This window comes from Manis javanica, chromosome 4 (assembly GCF_040802235.1).
Source record: "Manis javanica isolate MJ-LG chromosome 4, MJ_LKY, whole genome shotgun sequence".
In the NCBI taxonomy this organism is placed as follows: Eukaryota; Metazoa; Chordata; class Mammalia; order Pholidota; family Manidae; genus Manis; species Manis javanica.
In genome coordinates this window covers 161773065-161798662 of record NC_133159.1, presented here as the reverse complement: position 1 = coordinate 161798662, position 25598 = coordinate 161773065, and the positions used below count along the sequence as shown (strand labels likewise).

The following is a 25598-nucleotide window of genomic DNA, read 5'->3' as shown; positions in this document are numbered from 1 at the left end:
CCCTCATCTACTTTATAGAAAAGAGCTAAATGTTTATTTTATGAGTTTCCAAGTACAGTTAAAGTAACTGCTTCTTAAACTTTAAACATGGTCCTCCTAAAATGCTTTTCCTTAAAAGTCCTTCACCTAGCTAGAACATCTTCTCTATTTGACTGAGATTTAATGCCCTAATTGTTAGTAGACCTGTTTCTGGGTTTTTTTGTTAAATGATTTCTAAGGAAATCTGGGTGTTCCAGCACAAGGAATATAATCATTTTGAGTGACATGAAAGTGAAAGTTGTACTGCCAATGGGAAGAAACAGATCCAGCAAGTTGGAGTATTTGCTGTTTGGTTTTACACCTGAATCTCTATTCTTACTATAATTTAAGGTGAAGCAGCATACGGGTACGAGAGTGAAACAAGCCTCTCTGAAGCCTATTCAGTGCAGTCCTCTCAGAGCGGAATTTTAACCACTCAGGTAAAAAGCATGTTTGGATGTGTTATGTGTGGTGAACTCTGCATTCAGTAGTAGCATCTTGCATTCTTAACATTTGCTTATGTAATCCCTTAGAATTAATGGTGTAACAGTTGTGTGTGGTATCTTGTCTCCTCAAGTTAGATTGTAAGCACCTGGATGGACCTCATGCTATTTTTTATTTCATACACACCACCTTGCTCAGTGCAGAACACTAAATAACTGAATTTAAGGAGTAAGCTAGGCCGTTAACACCCATTTGCACTATAAAAAAACATGTGAAAGTATTTCTGTATCACAGAGAGGGGTGTTTATTCTCAGTATTAAACTGGAGCTACAGAATTCCCTTCCAATTAGAGACTGTCATATTGGTATATATTCCACTCATCATACCTTTCACTGTTTTGTGGATATTTCTTTTTTAATCTGCTAGTTCTTTCATGCCTGTAAGTCATCTTTTTTCTTTAAGAACGAAAGTACACCATTTTACTTCCTGTACCTATTGGTTAAGACCAATATTTTGCTTACTTATAAAGGGGATAACAGTTTTGTCATATCTACAGCATTTGGTAACATGAGTATTTCAGTACTCCAGGCAGAATAGTCTCCTAGAAAAAGCATTCTCTATCACAACATTTAAAAATTAACATCATCTTCCTCACAGAACCAGTTTTATAGCAGTTGCCTTCAGGTCGGGAAATAGATGACTGGGAAAAGAGTAAGGAGGAAGTCTTACTTTTTTCTGAATATCCTTTTGTACCATGCATTTATATTAATTATTTAAAATACTGAGTTCTATGAGTTATCCAGAAATAATCACTATTAACTTTTTGGTATATATTTCACTCATCTTCCTAAAGATGTGTGTGTGTATACTTTATCTTTAAAAAATATTCAGGTAATAACTCTATATCATAACTTACATCATAACAAAGTTTTTACTGTGTCATTAAATTTTCTTCAGTGACTTTATTTTTTAATTATTATATAGTCTTCTAACCTTTGCATGGCCATGACTTATTTGACCTATTGCTGAATATGAGGGTTTCAGGGTAGGAGACACAGTTTGCTCTTATGAACAGCACTGTAGTAGTATCTTGATAGCTTAATATTTTCCCGCATCCCCAATAATTTCCTAAGTATAAATTCCTAGGACTGTAATTTTTGGTCTTTGATACATATTAAATTGTTCTTTAGCAAGATTGAGCCAACCTATGCTCTTCAAGCCATTATGGTACTTGATAGTTCCCGATTTCCTTTACCATTGCCAGCACTGGGTGGTGTGCAGTTTAATAATCTTCTAAATCTTGGCATTGCTCTGAGGATTGTAGATAGAGAGGGCTTGTCTTCTACTGCCTCTTTTCTCTGCAGAGCAATTCCCTCTAGCACTGAGGCCTGCTGGTGTCACGCCTTGAGACAACTACCTATTCAGTACCTGAGTTGTCACTGGTATTCTTCATGTCTGTAAGATTGCCATGGTGACTAAATTAATTAAAAGACTTAGGAGGCCTTTTCTCTGCATCCTATAATCTTTTCTGGGTGTGCATTTGGGCCTCTGTCAACATGTCTTTCACCTTTTTGTCTCTTGTGCTTTAAAGTTGTAGTTTCCAGTTTCTGATTCCACCTGCTTTAGCCATATTGTTATAGTTGACATTCAATAACCTACCTCCTTGTTTTTCATATTCCTTGATCTTATTCCCAAAGATATGTATATTTGTTCAAAATTGATTTTACAGTGTTTTTATCAAGAATCCACCCAAAAAAGAGCTGATGTCAGATTTCAGGGCAACTTAAAACTAGAGCAGCACAGACAAGCAAAATGATTGAAGTGAGATCTTTTCCCTCTGTTTATCTAGAATTGAGGAGAAGTATATAGGATATAGGGAAATCCTAATTTGGCATCGTTAGTTTCTTTTTTTAATCAAAGACTAACTACATTCATTAATTCATTTCTGAATTAAACGTTTACTGAGTACTTACTATCTGCTGGTGTTGGGGATACAAAAATGACCAGGGAAGGATTCCTCCCATCAAGAAGGGTCATGTATTCCTCAATATACTAACGCATTAGCAGTGTCAACGAAGTAGTGAGGGATCATCTGTTCCTAATAGGAGGTGTATTACTGATGAAAACTTCCGAAGCAGAGGTTATCTTTCAAGCTGGACCTTGAAAGATGAGAATTTTTCCAGGTAAAGGGAGGCAGCAATCAAGGCAAAGGCACAGAGGCATGAAAATGCCCAGGAAGCACAGAGTTGTCCTGTATGACTGGAAAACAGAGCATATGTGTGGTTTGGGGAAGAAATAAGAGATTAAATCAGCATGTGAAGGGCCTTTTGAATACTATGCTTAGGGATTTGGACTTTATCCTGAGGGCAATAACGAGCAATAATTATGCTTGTTTAGGAAGTATCAATATCTGAGCAGTGGTATACCACTAAGATCCTTATGGAAGAAAGATATAAACATGGCTTTTAGGGAACTTCCATAGTAATGTAGCTGTATTAAAAGTAGAGGTCAGAGTAGCATAGTGGGAATATAAGAGTAGGGCTAATTCAAGAAACACTTAAGAATTAGAATCAAGACAACTTGGATAACCAATTTGGTTTTGCTCTCCTAAATGTATTTGGCCAATTGCCTACAGGGGCATTTATCCAAATTATAAAGTAATTCCTTTGGGGAAATCCAGTGGAAAGTTATCAAAGTATAATTCTCCCACTGCTATTTTCTTTTTCTAATCTATTTAATGACCACACAGAGGTTAGATGTTTTGGTTGTGACAGCCATGACTGACACAGCTTCGAAGCCTTTTCAGCTGTATGTGTGGTTTTATTCCACATTTACCGAGGCAAGCCCTTGGCTAGGGTTCACTCAGTGATGGAACTACTCACAGTCACCACGTGGTGGCAGTGACAGTGCTGCAGACATTGGCAGCAAAGCCTCTCAGGGAGGAGTGGGAGCCTTTCAGAAGCTGGGAATGCATTTTCGGATCTTAAAAACCTCCTGGAAGCTATGAACTCAGTGTTGCAGGAGGAAGTAGATAGCTTGTTTTTAGTAGAGGGCAAAGTCATTTTCAAGGATCAGAAGAAGAAGAAACAGAGGGTGAAACAGTCTATTTGCTGGCAACCATTGATGTTCCTTCTAAAAGTGATAAAGAATGTATATTTTGGAAAGTTCATTACTTACCAAATGCTTTGCTCATCAGAAACCTTAGATTTAGCAGATTTCTTCCTGAAAGGGAGAAATAAACATCAGGAGTCCGATAGGCAAGAAGAACTGATTATCTGAATTGAAAACAATAACTGTTTGCAGGCTTTCCTAGGACTCTTTCTGTTAGATCCTTTCCTCTAGCAGGTCCTTCTCTGTGATGGTCTCCAGGTCCCTGGTCCCCATCTAGAATGGCAGCACCGTAATAGCTGTATCTATAGCACTAAGACAGTGCCTGGCATATAACAGATGATCAACAAATAGTTGTTAAATGAACAAATAGATAAATAAATTAATTTATCTTTGCTGTTTCTGTTCAAAATTAAATGTTCAAAGAATCCCAGAAAAGGAAGAGTCCTCATAAGCCAGAAATCATAGACATTTCTATATGGACTAACTCAAATCTCTTAAGAGTCCCACATTACCAAATCTTTGAAACACAGCCTGTGTAAATGTTAACAGAGTCATGCTAATTTTAAATACAAAAGTGGTTAAGGACCTTAATTATTTTTTTCCAGTCCTTTAAAAAAAAAATAGCCAACTTCAAAAGGACATCATAATAAACTAAGTCTATTTGGGTGAATTTGAAGACTTTTTTCCCCCTCTAACATCATTCTGAAATTATTTCATGGGAATTAATTGCCTGAGTATGGTTAGATTAGAAGGTGTTAACTCATAATTCCATACTAGATTATTTCAATTCCCATGTTAAAATTAACTGGGGTGACATATTCTTGTTTTCTGGCAAGTTTCTAAAAAAGTATAACTTTTTTGGTGTTATTTCTTGTGTTTGCAGCAGAGGGATACCATGCAAGATAACCTCATAAAGCTCCAACAGGAAATGGCCGAACTGGAAGCTGTGTTAGAGCAGCACAGCAGCCAACCTTCTAACAGCCCCCCTTTCCTCATAGCTGATTCTTGTGCCCCTGAGGACCAGCTAAATCTGGAACAAAACACATCAGAAAAAGGTTTGTAATATTGGCCAAGCTCTGTTATCTTAAGCAAAATTCTTCTCCCTAAGCCTTTGTAACCTGAAAAGTGTGGACCTGGCTCCAACATTTTATGATCTTTCCTCCGTGTATATTTGCTGAGTCAATCCGTGGGTAATTTTAGAGCCTTAGTTCTAGTCCCTGCTCAGAACTAATTTACTATTCAGAGTAGATCAAGATAATCATTAAGTATTATTGTTTGACTGAGTGCCTACAATGAGGAGATACTGTGGGGAACCCGTAGGAAGCTGAATATAATGGAGAATATTGAAAATGGTAACCTGATCATTTTAGAAAGCTTATAAAAAAACACTGAGATATATTCCTTATAACACTGATGTCAGATCACAAAGCCCTATTTAATGTGCTTTCCAGTTTATAGGGAGAGATGTCCTTTCCTGTATTATAGGAACGGTATTTTGATCCACATAAAGTCCAATTATGTAGGAGAGCCAGGTGCTTTATACCAACATTATAGTTATCAACAAGACCTGATGGATCTCTGCAGGAGGCATTTGGGGGAACCAGGCAGATAGGGTGGATCAGAGCCAACTTCCTGCAAGAAGTGAGCACTGAGGAATAATGTGGCATTAATGAAGGAAAGCGAGATGAAAATTTGAGTTTCTAACTGGAAAGACCTTGTAAAAGACAGCAAGGACATCAGGCAGGTGTTTTTTTTTTTTTGGTATCATTAATCTACAATTACATGAAGAACATTATGTTTACTAGGATCCCCCCTTCACCAAGTATCCCCCATGTACCCCTTCACAGTCACTGTCCATCAGCATAGTAAGATGCTGTAAAATCACTACTTGTCTTCTCTGTGTTGCACAGCCCTCCCCGTGCCCTCCCCCCACATTATACATGCTAATCATAATACCCCCTTTCTTTTTTACCCCCCTTATCCCTCCCTTCCCACCCATCCTTCCCAGTCCCTTTCCCTTTGGTAACTGTCAGTCCATTCGTGGGTTCTGTGATTCTGCTGCTATTTTGTTCCTTCAGTTTTTCTTTGTTCTTATACTCCACATATGAGTGAAATCATTTGGTACTTGTCTTTCTCCACCTGGCTTATTTCACTGAGCATAATACCCTCTAGCTCCATCCATGTTGTTGCAAATGGTAGGATTTGTTTTCTTCTTATGGCTGAATAATATTCCATTGTGTATACGTACCACATCTTTATCCATTCATCTACTGGTGGACATTTAGGTTGCTTCCATTTCTTGGCTATTGTAAATAGTGCTGCGATAAACATAGGGGTACATCTGTCTTTTTCAAACTGGGCTGCTGCATTCTTAGGGTAAATTCCTAGAAGTGGAATTCCTGGGTCAAATGGTAGGTCTGTTTTGAGCATTTTGATGAACCTCCATACTGCTTTCCACAATGGTTGAACTAAGTTACATTCCCACCAGCAGTGTAGGAGGGTTCCCCTTTCTCCACAACCTCACCAACATTTGTTGTTGTTTGTCTTTTGGATGGTGGCCATCCTTACTGGTGAGGTGATATCTCATTGTGGTTTTAATTTGCATTTCTATGATGACAAGCAATGTGGAGCATCTTTTCATGTGTCTGTTGGCCATCTGAATTTCTTCTTTAGAGAACTGTCTTTCCAGCTCCTATGCTCATTTTTTAATTGGATTATTTGATTTTTGTTTGTTGAGGTGTGTGAGCTCTTTATATATTATGGATGTCAACCCTTTATCAGATCTGTCACTTATGAATATATTCTCCCATACTGAAGGATACCTTTTTGTTCTATTGATGGTGTCTTTTGCTGTACAGAAGCTTTTCAGCTTGATATAGTCCCACCTGTTCATTTTTGCTTTTGTTTCCCTTGCCCGGGGAGATATGTTCATGAAATAGTCACTCATGTTTATATCTAAGAGATTTTTACCTATGTTTTTTTCTAAGAGTCTTATGGTTTCATGACTTACATTCAGGTCTTTGATCCATTTTGAATTTACTTTTATGTATGGGGTTAGACAGTGATCCAGTTTCATTCTCTTACATGTAGCTGTCCACTTTTGCCAGCACCATCTGTTGAAGAGACTGTCATTTCCCCATTGTATGTCCATGGCTCCTTTATCACATATTAATTGACCATATATGTTTGGGTTAATGTCTGGAGACTCTATTCTGTTCCACTGGTCTGTGGCTCTGTTCTTGTGCCAGTACCAAATTGTCTTGATTACTGTGGCTTTGTAGTAGAGCTTGAAGTTGGGGAGCGAGATCCCCCCCACTTTATTTTTCCTTCTCAGGATTGCTTTGGCTATTCAGGGTCTTTGGTGGTTCCATATGAATTTTTGAACTATTTGTTCCAGTTCATTGAAGAATGCTCTTGGTAATTTGATAGGGATTGCATCGAATCTGTATATTGCTTTGGGCAGGATGGCCATTTTGACTATATTAATTCTTCCTAGCAGGAGCATGGGATGAGTTTCCATTTGTTAATGTCCTCTTTAATTTCTCATAAGACTGTGTTGTAGTTTTCAGGGCATAGGTCTTTCACGTCCTTGGTTAAGTTTATTCCTAGGTATTTTATTCTTTTTGATGCTATTGTGAATGGAATTTTTTTCCTGATTTCTCTTTCTATCAGTTCATTGTTAGTGTATAGGAAAGCCACAGATTTCTGTGTGTTAATTTTGTCTCCTGCAACTTTGCTGAATTCTGATATTAGTTCTAGTAGTTTTGGAGTGGAGTCTTTAGGGTTTTTATGTACAATATCATGTCATCTGCAAATAGTGACAGTTTGACTTCTTCTTTACCAATCTGGATTCCTTGTGTTTCTTTGTTTTCTCTAATTGCCATGGCTAGGACCTCCAGTACTATGTTGAATAACAGTGGGGAGAGTGGGCATCCCTGTCATGTTCCCGATCTTAGAGGAAAAGCTTTCAGCTTCTCGCTGTTCAGTATGATGTTGGCTGTGGGTTTATCATATATGGCCTTTATCATGTTGAGGTACTTGCCCTCTGTGCCCATTTTGTTGAGAGTTTTTATCATGAATGGATGTTGATTTTGTCGGATACTTTTTCAGCATCTATGGAGATGATCATGTGGTTTTTGTCCTTTTTGTTGATGTGGTGGATGATGTTGATGGATTTTCAAATGTTGTACCATCCTTGCATCCCTGGGATGAATCCCGCTTGGTCATGTATTTTGAATTCGGTCTGCTAATATTTTGTTGAGTATTTTTACATCTACGTTCATCAGGGATATTGGTCTGTAGTTTTCTTTTTTGGTGGGGTCTTTGCCTGGTTTTGGTATTAGGGTGATGTTGGCTTTATAGAATGAGTTTGGGAGTATTCTCTCCTCTTCCATTTTTTGGAAAACTTTAAGGAGAATGGGTATTATGTCTTCTCTGGATGTCTGATAAAATTCTGAGGTAAATCCATCTGGCCCGGGGGTTTTGTTCTTGGGTAGTTTTTTGATTACCGACTTCAATTTTGTTACTGCTAATTGGTCTGTTTAGATTTTCTGTTTCTTTCTGGGTCAGTCTTGGAAGGTTGTATTTTTCTAGGAAGTTGTCCATTTCTCCTAGGTTTTCCAACTTGTTAGCATATAGGTTTTCATAGGCAGGTTTTTTAATAGGGGCAAATGTGTAGATACATAGACAAGAGGCTGGACACAGGCATGGGGTCCAGAGGGTTCTTAGAAACATGCAGGCTTGGTTAGCCCTCGAAAGTGTTCTTTCACTACTATCTCAGTGATACCTATTCATCTCAAAGTTCCTTTGTCACTGCCTGCCCCAGTCCTACTGGCAGCCATAGGGCTTCCTTTGAGGCTTTCTAGGAATTCAAGTCTTAATTATTCAGAATGGTGGCCTTGGTCCCAGAGCGTGCCTTGCAGTATTTTTATGTTCAGAGAGAAACAGTAGCTCGTGCATGAGAAGCTAGGAACTCTGTTGCTATGGCAGTGGTTCAAAATGTATTTTCCTTAAATGCTTTCTTTGTAGCTGTATCTTCATTTAGTTCATCTTCCAGATAATGAAGCCCAAAGTCTTGTTTCCAGCATAGTTCTCTTCTTTGGGGTGCTTTCACTATCTTCAGTCTAAAAATGGACTAGACTGTCAATTTCAGTGCATAAAACATAAAATGTTATTGTTAATGTTTGAATATGTGTGTAAATCTACTATCCCATCCTTGTAGGGGCAATGTGTGTTCATTTTTTTCCTGAAGATCTGTAGACAAAATATTTCTTTGTGGCTTTCTTTTTATTTAATTTCTTAAGTGCTATATTTTTGTACATTTATTTTACTGTGGATTTGAAAACATTTTTGAAAATTTCTTCTAAATCTCTATATAAAATATTTTTGTTAGGAGCTTCTACTCTATTTTTTATAGTAAACTTATTCATTGGTCTACTTTGTCCTGAAGTTAACATCCATGAGTAAATGTTGACAAGAGGAAGGAGAGGCTTATGTGAATTTCCTGATTTAAAAAAGTCCCCTCACCCAACTCCACAGTCTTCCATGACTATTTAAATTGGCACAATTGAGTATGTTGAATATGTAGGTCATATGGCTCAATGCTTCTTCTCAATGAGATCTACCATAATCACCTTTTTTTTTTTTTCATTTTTTATTGAAGAGAAGAGTAATTGACATATCCATTGTGTTAGCTTCAGGGGCACAGCAGTGATTTAATATTGATATACATTATGAAACATTCACCACAATAAGTCTAATTACCATCTGTCACCATACAAAATTGTTACAATGTTGATTATGTTCCCTATGCTGAAAGAGTGTATCTCTTAATCCCCTTCACCTATTTCATCCATCCTCCCAACACCCTCCTGGCTGAAAACTATCAGTTTGTTCTTTGTATGAATCTATTTCTGTTTTGTTTTGTTTGTTCGTTTTTTTTTACTTCTTTAGATTCCACATATAAGTGAAATCATATGGTATTTGTCTTTCTCTAACTTACTTTACTTAGCATAATACCCTATAGGTCCATCCATGTTGTCTCAGATGGCAAGATTTCATTCTTTTTATGCCTGAGCAATATTCCATTGTATGTATGACCATATCTATATCCATTCATCTGTCAATGGAAACTTGGGTTTGCTTCCTTTACTTGGCTATTGTCAATAATTTGGGATGAACATAAGAGTGCATATGTCTTGTCAAATTAATGTTTTTGTTTTCTTTGGATAAATACCTAGAAGTGGAATTATATAGTAGTTCTATTTTTTTTCCTTTCTTTTTGAGGAACCTGCATACTACTTTCCATAGTGGCTGCACCAGTTTACATTCCCAACAACAGTGCCTGAGGGTTCACTTCTCTCCACATCCTCACCAATACATATTTGTCTTTTTTATAATAGCCATTTGACAGATATGAGGTGATATCTTATTGTGGTTTTGATTTGTATTTCCTTAAGGTTAGTGATATTGAGCATCTTTTCATGTGCCTGTTGGTCATCTACATGTCTTCTTCAGGAATATATCTATTTAGGTCCTCTGCCCACTTTTTATTTTTTTTTAAGGTATCATTGATATACACTCTTATGAAGGTTTCATAAGAAAAACAATGTGTTATTACATTCACCCTTATTGTCGAGGCCCCCCCATACCCCATTGCAGTCACTGCCCGTCAGTGTAGTAAGATGCCATAGAGTCCCTATTTGTCTTCTCTGAACTACACTGTCTTCCCCGTGACCCCACACACACCTTGTGCATCGATCATGATACCTCACGATCCCCTCCTCCCTCCCACACCACCCACCCTTCCCCACCCCTCCCCTTTCCTAACCACTAGTCCCTTCTTGGAGTCTCTGAGTCTGCTGCTATTTTGTTCCTTCAGTTTTGCTTTGTTGTTAAACTCCACAAATGAGTGAAATCATTTGTTATTTATCTTTCTCTGCCAGGCCTATTTCACTGAGCATAATACCCTCTAGCTCCAACCATGTTATTGCAAATGGTAAGATTTGTTTCTTACGGCTCAATAGTATTCCATTGTGTATATGTACCACCTCTTTATCCATTCATCTACTGATGGACACTTAGGTTGCTTCCGTATCTTGCTCTGCCCACTTTTTAATTGGATTGTTTGTTTATTTGATAATGATTTTTCTGAGTTCTTTTTACATTTTGGGCATCAACCCCTTATCAGATATGTCATTGAAAATACCTTCTTGCATTCAGTGGGTTGCCTTTTTGTTTTGTTCATGGTTTTGTTCACTGTGCAAAAGCTTTTTAGTTTGGTGTAGCCCCATTTGTTTATTTTTGTTTTTGTTGTCCTTACCTGAGAAGACAGATCCAAAAAATATCACTTAGACCAATGTCAAAGAACTTACTGCCTGTTTTCTTATAGTTTTATGGTTTCAGGTATTATATTTAAGTCTTTAATCCATTTGAGTTTGTTTTTGTGTATGATGTGAGGAAGTAGTCGAGTTTTATGCTTTTGGATGTAGCTGCCCAGTTTCTGGACACCATTTATTGACACTTTTTTTATTGTAGCTTTTACTTCTCTGACTTTTCCAGCCCCATGTTACCCTGTTATATGATTATTTTTTTCACAGCTTTTATTCCAACTTTTAGTAATATGTAATTTGTTTTGCTTGTTGTTCAGAGTTCCTCCTTACCTCCCACTAGAATGTAGGCTCCCTAAGGGCAGAGAACCCTTAGACCTGTGCCTGGAACATAGTAGGTACTTGATAAATATTTTACTTCACATGATTAAAACTCTGAAACCCACATCAGACTTACTGAAAGAATATTTCTGGGTATGAATTCTGGAATTTTGTGGCTTTATTTCTGAAATGTTTTGAGCATAAACTTAATACCAACTCAAGTTTTGTGCCTTCTTCTCTCTTAAATTGGTATGAGTCTAACTGAAATGCAAGCAAACTTCTTAATCCTAAGAAAATGAGTTTTGTTTACCTTCAACTATACTGATGTGTCTTTTTAATAAACTTATTTTTGAATAGTTTTAGATTTATAGAAAAGTAGTAGTGATAGTACAGAAATATAGAGAGTTACTACGGGAACTCTACCCCTTACCTAGATTCAGTTACCTCTAATGTCATCTTACATCACCATGGTACTTTGTCAGAACTAAGAAACCAACATTGGTACATTACTAGTAACAAGGGAAACTCTAGACTTAACTTGGATTTCACCAATTTTTATTTTTAAGATCCAGTATTCTTAAAGACCATAAAAGCCCTTTCTTTAGGTCCTTTACATCAAATGTCTTACCCTCAGCATAGATCTGCCCTATTGTTTATCTAAGGGTCATTCCCAAGCCTACATAACATTTTTGTGCAAATATGTGTATTTACCCATTATGAATTATGTGTATTTCCTCCACAGGTAAATCTGTTTCATATTAGGTACTTTGTTGTTGTTCCTTACTCCTGGATTATCTGTCATTCATAAAGCAAACATTAGCATTTGTAAAATTTGTAAAATGTAGCCCATTACAGTGGAAGTAATTTTCAGACATACCTGACTTTTCTGTCCTACTGTGTTCATTGCTGGAACCACTTGTTAAAAATTCCTAGGCTCCTCTCCTGAAAATTCTGAATCAGTTGAGGTGAAGGGGTTATGTACTTTTTAAAGCTGAATTTCATTATGGGTTCTGTATTTTATAGTTTATCATTTCTTAAGATCTCTTTCCTCTTCAATTTATTTTCCTTTGATTCTTCCCAATGCTTTGCATAATGCTTAGGACAGCATAGGGAGGCAGTAAATTTATTAAATATCTGGTCTGGAGCATACGTCCTACCAATAAAGAATATAACAGGTTAAGACCCCCCAGGTGAGGGAATGACTTAAGGGGGACTAAGTTACTGTTCTAGTACAGCTCTGAATCCCTGCATTCATAATAGGATTAAGAAAAAAGAAGAGCAGAAAAGTTTTGCCATGTTTTTAGGCAATATTGAGTTACTGAATCCTAACTCAAGTTAACTTATTTTCTTCATAGCTTAAGCCCAATTGTAGTACAAAGAGGAACTCATATGCTGAATGTTCAAGTGATAGAATGACTTTTTAATACAGGCATATCTCATTTTATTGCTCTTTGCAGATATTACATTTTTTACAAATTGAAGGTTTGTGGCAACCCTATTTGAGCAAGTCTATTGGTGCCATTTTTCCAACAGCATTTGCTCACTTTGTGTTTCTGTGTAACATTTGGGTAATTCTCTCAATACTTCAAACTTTTTCATTGTTATATTTACTTTGGTGATCTGTAATCAGTGATTAAGATTCACTAAAAGCTCAGATGACAGCATTTTTTAGCAATAAAGTATTTTTAAATTAAGGTGTGTATATTTTTTGTCATATAATGCTATTACACACTTCAATAGACTACAGTGTAGTGTAAACATAACTTTTTGTGCTGGGAAACAAAAAAAATATTTATTTGACTCGCTTTATTGTGAATTCTCTCTACTGCAGTGATGTGAAACAGAACCCGCAATATTTCCATGTTATGCCTATATCTGTGTTTGTGTTGGAGGCTTCCCACTAGCCCTTTCACTTTTGCTTTTTTAAACCCTTTTCAATGATTAGTTCTGTTTGATGTGATTAGAGATTGCACATTACCTCCTTTCAATTATCACCCTGTATATGGGGAGAAATGATACCTTTATTAAAAAGCTTTATGTGCCCAGTTAGAAGAAAAACCTGCTGGTTCATTGTTAGACCCTGCTTGCTTTCAGCAGTTGGTAGCTCTAGGCAGAGTTCTTGTCTTCCTAGAAACTCACAGGTCCAGAAAAAATGAACATAAAGGAAACTATAAATAATGCATTTGAAGATTAACTCAAAATCAATGATTATTTCCCCCCAGGCTACCCAGTATCTTAAAAGACAGTTTAATTAATACAGCCCTTTGTTTAAAATATTCTTCCTCAATTTATGCATTTTGGCTTTTCTAATAAAAGCTCAAAATAAATTACAGTGGTTAGTGACTTTTTAATGGATAAGAGACATGATTTTTTAGTATTTGTTCTGCTTTTTATATATTTCTGCCTTTAAGCCACTTCCTAGAAAGCAGTGGCACAATAATGCATTTGGAAGAATTAATAAAAAGGATGTATTAACATGCCACAACTTTGCCTTGGGTCTGTTTTGTGTTTTTTACTTTCTTGTGCCATTTCATCATTAGTTCCATGTATTACATTTAGGATCCTTATCAGTCAGCACCATGAGTTTTTGTGTGTATTGGTTGTTTGGTTTATTTTTTTCTTAGTAATTGAAAATGTGAAGCAAATGTCACTGTTTTTCCTTTCTCATCTGACCCCTCCCCTCTTGCTTCCCCACACATGCAAAAGCCTAAACCCTTATCCCGTATGGTCTTAAATGTAGAGGTAGTAGGGATGGAAAAGGAAATAATGCTTTGTGCTTTCCAGTACTTTCCCTTCCCTATTACCTAAGAGAATTTGAGCATAATTTAGTTGGCTGCAGAGATAAAATTCATTTCCTATTCCTGTTTCCTTATCATTCAGGGCCATAAAACATAAATATATGGTTTTTTCAGCCTAGTCTCAGCTGGGTATCTTTATTTACCCAGTCTTAAAGTGTTCCTTCTATTGTCATTATTTTTTAGTCATTTAGTTCCATTTAGTACTGCATCACTTGTGTTTATAAAATTCATTTTGATGTACTTGTTTAAAAACCAATTTGACTGTCACAGATTGCTGCTTTTGAAAAAATCAGTATCCTTACATGAATTACCACCATCAGGACAAGACAGTAAAGTGATTTCTTTGTTTTCTCATTCTGTTTTAAAGCAGTATTAACTTCAGAGAAAAGTAGTGAATACCCTATAAGGCAGAATTCAAAGAGCCTTTCTGCTGACAAGTTTCAAGTACCTCTGGATAGTTCCACCAGTAAAAATAAAGAACCAGAAATGGAAAGGTAAGAAGTAATAAATGTCAAGTTGTGATATCTAAGTAATGTCTTTACTTATACCAAATTTTGACCATACTTTCTCTAGATTTTTTGTACATAGACATTTCTAACCTTTCATTGCTCTACACTTCTTTTGTTTAATTGTATAAGGCTTTTTAGACCTAATAAAAGGCATGAACTACAACATGAGAAAAGCACTGTAGATCTGTTCCTTCTGAAGGTCGGAATAAAATACAGAATTAAAACCTAAGCAATCCTGGAGGCTGATGGTGAACTTCTCCAAGGTAGCCCTTGCCCAATTTGAAGTTTTGCCTTTCTAGAAAAAGTTCCACTATTGATTTACCCCTGAAATACTCAGAATATATTTCAGGGATATCTGTGTGAATCACTGTTGAGATAATATTTTGTAGCACTTTGTATTTTCAAAATAATTTTACATACTTCCTCATTTGATCTTTACAACACTGTGAAAATAAAAGGACAAGTTCTGGACTATTATTCCTATTTGGTAGTTCAGGTAAGAGTCTCGGCCTTTAGAGGCACATTTCTCGCCACTCTAGGAAGGAAAAGGAAATTGTGTGAGTTCCTACTGAGTATAGGTATATTTTCACTTATCTTTCTGGGAATCATGACAAGTTGTCAATAATCTAATCACACTGTGTTTTCTAAGCCTCTTGGACTGGACTGAGGATATATTTTTGAGGCTAGAGTACTGTCATTGTGGCTGTGACAGAATGAAAAGATCTGACCTCATAGACACTAAATACATATTTAGAGGTAACAACCTCATTGCCATGTTTTAACCAATTGAGCTAACCACCTATTTAATATTCAGACTAATTAATCCTGTTCCTCGTCCCCCTCCATAGTGTACCCCCTAGAGATTCCTGTTAAAGAACCTACACATTGATTGAACTTCCTCCATCAGACTACCTGAGAGCAGCAATTCATGTCTTGTTCATCTTCAATCCACAGGGCCTAGCTTTAGTGCCTGACTCATAGTAAATGCCCAGTCATTGTTGGAATTAATTAGCTGAGCTCTGAGGTCCTTTAAGTCTGTCAATAAATATTTTATTCAGCAAAGTCCTGAACACCTGAAAGAGTAGAGAAATTGCTTTCTGGCTACATATGCTCTTCATAACAAAATTTTATATAGCTAACTTTTGTTATTGGAATGACTTTGGATATTGAAAAGGTAGGGGGTAAGGATGATTCTGTGAAGTTTGCTAAAACTGGGCAAAAAGAATAAGTGTAGAGATGTCAAGATTAATTAACTTTCTATTTTCATGAGAGAGCTGATTCTAGCACATCCTTTTGGACTCAAGTGGAATAGTGTATAGAATCTGAGTGGTAGTGGATAATTGGTGAACTTTGCAGACATGCTTTTAAATAGCTAGGAGATATACTGCCTTGGACCAGACCCTAAGGGGAGATGTTATATGTCAGGGTTGACATGTTGGCAGGCATCACGAATCCAGACTTTCAGGCCATTCTTTGCTAGTCATTCCCAATCTCTCTGACAATGAGCTGTCTTACATTTTGGTTGCCCAGGAAGTATGATTAGTCCTTTCTTAAGCTGTGGCGATGTTTTTTTCCTTTCACTCTTCTTTCTAGGTCTTCCCCTTCTAAACTCCCATTGCTAGATAATAGGTGGTATATGCACAGCCACTCGAGTCTTCAGAATGGAAATTGCCCATCTCAAAAGGAGCTCAGCAAGGTTGTTGATATGGAGGAGCAACAGCTGTCTAAGTTTGAGGCCCAGGATTTAATGGAGCAGCCTTACTTGTCAAGACAAGACCCAGGTAGTATTTCATCTGCTCTGATGGAGAAAACATATTTACTCTAAATTTTACCTAAAGATGTTCTAGTTAATCAACTTTCAGATGTACTAGTCTATTATGAGTACATCTATTATACTTAAACCCATTTTAGAAAAATAGCCTGAATGTTAAGTTAATCCAAGTTTACTTGAAAATTATTGCAGCTGTTATTCTGTCTATATTGGTTTAACTAATAGTTTTGAGGGTGGGAGGGTCTTGCTGCACTCTAAATATTTTACTTCAACTGTTATATAAGAGTTCTAGGGTCAAAGAATAAAGTTTCAGGCCTGTCCTTTACTGAAAAATGAGTCAAATCTCCAAAGTAAGCTCTTATTTTATGAATTAAAGAGTATAAATGACTGTATATTTTATGCCTTATAAATCACTTTGAATGGTGTGTTTTATGACTTGTAAATCAAAGTTTTCATCAGTAAAGAAAGTTGTAAATTAATCCTCAAAACCGCATGATAAAGGTTCTCTTTGGCATCTAAATGTGGAATTTGGCCATGTTCATTAAGGTCGTTTTAGGAATCTCATACCTTCTACTTAGCTATGGTTACTTCCTGATGAAATAACATTTTCAGAAATGTTTCAGGGATGGTCTCCTATTTTTAATTTGGTAATGATATCTGATGATTTATTAAGTAAACAAAAGGTAATGGTATCATGAATGAAGAAACAAAGATCAAGCATTTGTCTCATTTTTCAGCCTTTATTTCCTTCCTTACCAAAGTACTATATATTCATTGCCAAACAGTTGAAGAATATAAATAATAAGGATATTTAAAATTACCTGTATTCTTGTCATTAGCAGTAAAAATTCCTATATTTCTTTAGTTAATTTACTTAAACTTCTTAAAATACACTGATAAATAATATTTCTTAGCTATCCTATTTAATATATTAGGAGCATTTCTCACTTAAAAATTTTAAAACATTGTTTTGGTTGTTTTTAGTTAACTATTTGCATTTGGTATTTGAAAAAAGTTTCAGTGATTCAAAATTGCCAAAATATGCACAAGAAGCCCAAAGATTAAAGTATACATTTGAACCAAAACCCATCCACTAAGAACTAGATAAAATAAAAGACAAAAATTACAGAAAGCAGACCTTATAATACTGCATTTAGTGGATTCTAAGTTGCAAACTTTTTTCATGTTAGGAGTCTGAAATAGGGTCACCTCTTAAATTTGGTGACATCTTTTAAAATCTTTTATTTTTAATTGTGGTAAAAAACATACCATAAAATTGACCATCTTAACCATTTTTAAGGGTTCAGTGGTGTTAAGTATATTCCCACAGTGGTGTAATAGATCTCTAGAACTTGTTCATCTTGTAAAGCTGAAACTCTGTACCCATTACACAAGAACTCCCCACTTCCCCTTCTCCCCATTCCTGGCAACCACCATTCTACTTTCTAAGAGTTTGACTGCTTTTGAAACCTCATGTAAGTGGAATCATACAGTATTTGTTTTGTGATTGACTTCTTTTTTTTAACTTAATGCCTTTCAAGGTTCATCCACGTTTATAGCATGCGACAGGATTTTCTTCGTTTTTAAAAGCTTATTCAGCTTTTTAAAAACCATTGTGTGCATGTGCCACATTTTCTTTATTCATTCAGCCACTGATAGATTATTTGGGCTGCTTCCACTTCTTGGCTATTGTGAACAATGCTGCAATGGACAGGGGTGTGTGCATTTCTCCATTTTATCGTAATTAAATATAATGGTTGAAGAGTACTCCATTGGAATGCATGTGCCATAATATGTTCAATCTCCTGTTATTGACATTTACGTTGTTTCTAAAACTTTACTGTTACACACAATGTTGCAATGAGCATTCCTACAACTAAATCTTGCATACATCTTTTATTTCCTTAAAATACACTTCTAAAACTAGAATTATTGATAGAAAGTGTAAACAACACAACGCTTTTGCAACATAATGCTAAATCGTCCTTTAGAAAAATTAGGCCACTCTGCACTTCCACCGAGAGTGTATTACTAGTTTACCCATTTTTCTCTTAACCTAATTTGATCTTTTAATTCAGAGACTAAACACTGTAATTCAAGATTCACTGTCATGTAGATTAAACTTTTACCCTATTGCTTTCAGAGGGAAGCCCTTACCTAGAATCTGGAATCAGCCTCTTCTCTGATGACCCTGAGTCTGATCCCTCTGAAGACAGAGCCCCAGAGCTGGCTCATGTTTGCAGCAAGACAACTTCAACCTCAGCATTGAAATTACCCCAATTTCAAGTTGAAGAATCTGCCAAAAGTCCAGCTACCGCTCATACTATTAATACTGCTAGGTATACTGTGAGGGAAGAAAGTATGAACAGGGAAAAGCCAGAAGTGTTATCTTCAACAAAAAGAGTCAGCAACAGAATGTCTGTGGTAGCATCAGGCTTGACCCCAAAAGAATTTGTGAGTATATCTATATGTATCTCCCTAGTGTAAATAGTTTTAAATAGGGACTAGCAACAGATAACTGTAGGAAGAAATCTAGGAAACAAGCACAGTTCTATGTAATTTAATTTCCATTACCATTTTCTGAAAATGTGGACTAAGATAAAGCTATAGCATGAATTGTTTTGTGTGTATTTACTCAAGAAAATAAATATTAAATATTAGCAGAAAGGTTATTTTGGGTATGATATAGAACTTTTTAATTTTAATTTTCTTTTTATCTAAAAAAGCAGTAGATGTAGCTCTGCTCCCCACAAGGCATCTTTTCCCTGCCTTGGTGTATACCTGAGTGTACTTACCAGCATGATTAAGGCCTCAGTGGTTCCAAGTATACCAACAGAGGCATTTCTCTGGTTTTTAATTGTGTTTATCTTGGCTTGTAACACGGTTATTCAGTAGGCTGCCCTATCATTTCTGCCCTACAATACCACCTCCTGACTAGGATTTTAATATGTGTTGGGCTCCTCATTCCAGAAACAGAAATTGTTTCAGATTATGGAAAAATATCTGTTAAAATATTAAGACCACTGATAACTTGTTTCTACTTAGGCTGAGTGTAAATTTCAGCCATTTCAGAAATTTGCCTCCCAGGTTATTAGTTACTATTGGTATCACTTCGTAATAAAATAATTGAGTGAATTTTTTTTAACCATGATAACACACTGGAGTATCAAATGGTTTGAATAGTAGGTACCATTTATTGTATACTGAATGATAACCCAGTCATTCTTTTTTTTTTTTAAACCCAGTCATTCTTAAGTAATCTTTCTTAATATGCCCTTCTTAGGATAAGAACCATTTCTCATCCCCACTTCTCTGTAGGTAGCAGCTCAGCATGATATTCTCAGTGGCCAGATGTGTCCGGCTATAAAACCGCACAGAGTATGCTGTGTCTGCTGTAGCAATAACTACAATGGCTAATTCTCATCAATAATGTTAGCAGAATTCTCATCTCACAACCACATGCTCAGATCAGCTGTTTGCTCTGAAAATTCATACCTGCATCCATCTATATTATTCTTGATCATTTGCCTATATATCCAGAATTCCCATTCATTGAAAATTAGCATTCTTTACTCCTTTGTTTTATGAGTTCAGCTTTTCAGAGGAGGCTAAAGTGATCTAATCTTTCTTGCTGTGGGCAATTCTGAGCTGGAGATTAGACTATACGTGGCCTGGGTACATGTTGTCTTTAAACAAGCAAAGAGGAAAATTTTTCAGCTCTATTCAGACTTGCTGAAGTGTGGTAAATTTATTATGAAAGCTGCTGACTGTATTACACATGATTAATTCTGAAGCTCATGTTAAGATGATCTTTTCAGCAGTTGCTGTTCTAACTGAACAGTTTCAAGGCTGGGATTTGAGCAATTAATCAGCTCAGAATTGCTAATGATCCTGGCAGAGGGCAGTGCAAAAGGGAGAGGATATCATTAGCTTCTCTAGCTGGCCTTTTCAGTGCCTTGTGGCAGTGGAGTGAGGTAGCACGAAAGAAAGATAGCCTATCTCCATCGCAGTATTGTGCAACACAGAAATATTGCAGTGGGTGGTGATGGCTAGTAAATGATAGCCTTTGGTAAACAAAGTTATTTACCAAACAGTGGCTACTGATAATGTCAACTGTGTCCATAATGGATCTGGTTAATTTCTTTTACTGCCTATTGATTTTTATTTTGTTGATAGATAATAGCTAGAAGGCTCTAGAGTCCTTTTGGGAAGAATATGAGTCTATTCCAATCCTTCTCCTTACAAGGAATTGATAGTTTTTGCACTGACCTTTAGAAGTATCTTGACTTGAATGTTTTATAACTATCAAAGGATTGAATCTTGTTTTTAAGCCACATATCTGTAGCATGACTTTTTAGATAGGCTAATTACCTTTCAGCTCATGAAGTGTAGGCTGATAAATCTAAAATATAGTATAGTAGAGTGTCATTCTGCAAGGAAACTTAGGGAATTAAATGATATCTGCTGTTAAAGGGAAAACTAATATTACTTTGAATCCTTGGTTGTAATTCCATGCTGCTAGCATAGACTAGTTTAGAATTTCTTCCTCTGATTTGTATGTAATTTTTTTTAAATTACTATTTATTTTGAGATTTCAGGCATGTTAAAATAAAAAGGTGTACCTTTTGTAAGTAAAGTGGAGACTCAAAGCTAGTATAACTAATACTCTAAGCTATGTACTAGAGGTAATTTTTTTTTTTTGGTATCATTAATCTACAATTACATGAGGAACATTATGTTTACTAGACTCCCCCCATCACCAAGTCCCCTCAACAAACCCCATTACAGTCACTGTCCATCAGCGTAGTAAGATACTGCAGAATCACTACTTGTCTTCTCTGTGTTGCACAGCCCTCCCCGTGCCCCCCCCACACACACACATTATACATGTTAGTTGTAATGTCCCCTTTCTTCTTCCCCACCCCTTATCCCTCCCTTCCCACCCATCCTCCCCAGTCCCTTTCCCTTTGGTAACTGTTTCTCCATTCTTGGGTTCTGTGTTTCTGTTGCTGTTCTGTTCCTTCGGTTTTTTCTTTGTTCTTATACTCCACATATGAGTGAAATCATTTGGTACTTGTCTTTCTCCGCCTGGCTTATTTCACTGAGCATAATACCCTCTAGCTCCATCCATACTGTTTCAAATGGTAGGATTTGTTTTCTTCTTATGGCTGAATAATATTCCATTGTGTATATGTACCACATCTTCTTTATCCATTCATCTCCTGATGAACACTTAGGTTGCTTCCATTTCTTGGCTGTTGTAAATAGTGCTGCGATAAACATAGGGGTGCATCTGTCTTTTTCAAACTGGGCTGCTGTATTCTTAGGGTAAATTCCTAGAAGTGGAATTCCTGGGTCAAATGGTATTTCTATTTTGAGCTTTTTGAGGAACCTCTGTACTGCTTTCCACAATGGTTGAACTAATTTCCATTCCCACCACTAGAGGTAATTTTTATAATGTACTATTTGATTTGATTTCAGATGCTTGTGCAAAAGTTTGCCAGAAAACACCACATCAATTTAACTGATCTAGTTACTGAAGAGACTACTCATGTCATTATGAAAACAGGTATATCAAGAACCTTTACAGAATATGTTGTACCTATTGCTTAAAAACTACATGAAGAAACGGGAGTATTTGTTAAGCATAGCATAGGTGATAGTCTTCCAATAGTCAATTATTACTTGATAAAAGCAAAATAACAATTTGCTACTCCTGTCCCCCTTTTGTTTTGGGTTAAGATTTGGAGAGTGGTGAGCCAGAACAGTGAACTACTTCTCCTAGTCCATCCTGCCTGGACTGGACTGTGTGAAAGGTTTTTTAATGAGGCAAACCCCAAGTCCTGGGGGAACAAATGGGGCAAAAAGAGGAATGAGCAGAAACAAGCCTTCACTTAAAATCTGGGCACTTAGAAACCCTAGCTCTGTGTCCAAGCTCTATTCAAACACCTAGTTTGAGTGTGGGTGAGAGTTTTTTAGGAAACAAGTCTGATATCAGCTCTGAGATATGAAAAAGGAAGAAGGAAAATTCATTTGTCTTACACCTTCCACTTTTTAAGTCTTAATTATGACTTCTGTGATAATGGAGACCTCAGAGGTTTTTAACTGACTGTAATCTAAGTCTGAGTAAACATTTCAGAGCTGCTAAAAAAGCTCACCTGAAATTGGGCCTTATTAATACAAGCCTAATGTCCAGAACAAGTGAAGTGAATATCCTGACTGTCCCCCACCACCACTGTATTCTCTGCTGGAGTGAGGTATGTGCCCTGTTTTGAGCTCCATGCTTTCTTTTTAAGCTGGTCACTGACAAACTAGAGAGTGTTAATCTGGAAGTAGATCATGAGAATCTGATGGAAAAGAATTCAAAGTAGTTTTATTTGAACAGATGAACGAATGAGAAGACTTAAGGGAATTACGTGACTGTCTTCAAATATCTGAAGACCTATTATCTGAAAAAAGAGTTAGAGTCATGGGCAAAGCAAAGACTGGTACACGTAGCACACATAAGATGCAGACTGTAGCTTAACTGTGAAAACCTTTTTAACGAGATTGACTTTTTGGAAGTACACTGGTCTTCCACAGCAAGGTTCTGTTCACATAGCTACAGGTGCTTGAGCATAGGGTCCAGGCTCCTTGGCAGGGATACCTTGCCTTAGGACCTCTAAGATCTTAGGTTTCTACTGTGTAAAGATCATACCTCGAGTCAGAGGATAATGCTCACAGGAACCAGCCAACAGAACAAAGTACTGTGGTCTAAGTACTGCTTTAGAGATGAGAGTCATTAAAGTTTAATATATTTTAAGCTATAGTTTTGGATCAAAGCTGCTGAAAGGTAAAAAGAAAACTTTAAAATGCAAATTAAATCTAAAGTAGTTCAATCTTCAAACTCAAAAAAGCTATGTAACATTTGCTACTCCTAACGAAAAATGGGCTAAAATTTCTGAGTTTAAAGCATGTTATTAAGTCAACTTTTAAAGCAGTTAAACAAAAAGCTTTAAACATTGTGAAGAAAGAAAGAAGTTTTTTTTAATTTGTGAAGAATTCTGTGAGGGAGAACTTTGCCACTACTGAAAGATGGCCTGCTGTGTTTAGGATTTAGTTATGTACATTTCTCCTGTTTAAAACTAAGTATTATTTCCTCAGTTTGCTTTGTTCTTCAAGGGGACTTTGAAACGCTAAGAAATTAACAAGTGATTCTCCAGCTACAGCTTTCTGAAATCTTAAGTAGAAAAGAGAAAAGCTATGAAAATACTCTTATTTTCCTGTCCCGCACAGAGGGATTTGGAATTAGGAGGCTAGATTCGGCAGGCAGAAGTCCCGGAGGTGAAAATTTATTATTTACATTGATTTTAGATTTAGGACTTCAATGATACTGTTTTCTCCTTGTACATATTACCATCCAGGAAAATACATACTGTCCAAGCATGTATCCGTACTACTGACGTGGATAATTCCTTGAACGCAGTGATTGTTATCTCAGCCAGTTTTGGCACCTAGAAGATAGAGCAAAGCAGACATTTCCTGTGAGCAGAGCAGACATTTCCTGTGGTCTTAACTCTGTATCAGCCTTTTCCAGACTTCGAGAGATCCACACCTGCCGGTTGTGATTAGGGTACTTTCCACCTCTGATTCTGTCAGCAGGGGTGTTGGAATCATCAATTCAGGTCAAGCTCAGTAGCATAAAGATCTGGGGCTCTTCAGCTGCTTATGGAAGTATTTCGTGATTTTGTTTTCAACTTCTACTGATCTTTTGATGTTTTTCCTTCTGCAGATGCTGAGTTTGTGTGTGAACGGACACTGAAATATTTTCTGGGAATTGCAGGAGGAAAATGGGTAGTTAGCTATTTCTGTAAGTACAATATAATTTCTCCCTTACTCCCTTTAACACCTCAGAATTACATTTTTACACCTAACATTTTAACACCTGAGGTTTTTGCTGATGCTGAAGCTGAATTACCAAAAGGTCTTTAATGATAACGCTAAACTAGCTTTATCTTTAATGTATAGCTCTTTGTTCAGATAAGCTCGTGAGGTTGGGGAAATTGGAGTTATTTTATAACTAATAGGACCTAATCTGCTTCTAGTAATGTTAGCATAGGAACTAGGGATTTATTTAATAGTAGGCAGAAATTGATGTGCAGCAGGCACCTTTATAATGTTTAAATTAAACATCGATTGTGTCTCCAGAAGGAAATCTGTTAAGGAGCTGTGGCTTTCTTTAGAGAGGCCCCTACTCGGATTTACTCCTCCCATGCTCTTACGTGAATCACTTCACCATCCATCTCCATGAAAACAGCATGTTCTTCTGCTTCCTGTGACCTGTCTTTTCTGTGATCTCTTTAGGGGTGACCCAGTGTATTAAAGAAAGAAAGGTGCTAGATGAGGTAAGTACTTGATGTTACAAACGAATCATACTTGACACCATTGAGTCACAGTCACCAAAAATTTATCTGCTTCCTTCCTTGCACTACTTTGCAAGGATTTTCCTTGACAGTATGCATTATCAAGAGTTCTGCAAAGCAAACCAGGAAATTCTGTGCTCTCACTTGTTTAAGTTTCAGTAGAAACAATCCTTTCTTTGGAGGAAGGAAAAGGAATTTATAAAGCAGAAAGAAAAGATTCATAAGCACAAGAAATAGGCCCACCTAAATCTTCGTTGCATACACTTTGGTAGAGAACTGGTTGTTCATTATTGTTGAAGAATATTAATTCTTCATATTAATATGCAAATAGAGTATCTGTTGAGAAATCAGATTCCTTTAAAGTGATCTTATTCTTTATAATACTGAGAACAGTGAGGTAAATAAGATAGAGTGGGGGAGGAGGAATAATTTTAGAACAGTCATCTAAGCTGCTGCTGACAACAGATCAGGCAAATAAAATAAGCAAAAGCAATAAAGCAATTTAAAACGTATGCACTATTCAGCATATTCATAATTAATTAATTGGTGTTTTTGTTGGTTTTAAATTTCATTCAGTGATTTATATTATTGGGAGCCTACTATGTGCTGGGCACCAGGAATAGCAGTAAACAAGACTGACAAGTTTCTGCTCTGGTAGGATTCATCCTCTATTAAGAGGAGATACACAATAAATAAAGGTGCATTTAAGATAACCAATAATTGTTATCAAGAAATATACAAAACAACAGACTAGCAATTGACCAGGGAAGACGCTTCCTGCTTAGGTTAAGGAGACTAGGGAAGGCTTTCTGTAAAGCTTAAGCTGAGACCTAAAAGACAAGAAATAATTGGCCTTCAAGAGTATAGGGAATAATTGTTATTAGCAGAAGAAAAGT

The 25598-nt window shown here is 36.5% G+C and overlaps 1 protein-coding gene across 1 annotated transcript in view; it reads left to right on the top strand.

Annotated features, from left to right (window-relative positions):
- The window catches only part of BRCA1 (BRCA1 DNA repair associated), a 60067-nt gene that overhangs the window by 25992 nt on the left and 8477 nt on the right, over positions 1-25598 (top strand). Inside the window, 8 exon segments of the mRNA XM_073235643.1 lie at positions 370-458; positions 4457-4628; positions 14388-14514; positions 16123-16310; positions 18444-18754; positions 21782-21869; positions 24072-24149; positions 24644-24684. Coding sequence (XP_073091744.1) covers positions 370-458; positions 4457-4628; positions 14388-14514; positions 16123-16310; positions 18444-18754; positions 21782-21869; positions 24072-24149; positions 24644-24684 — 1094 coding nt within the window.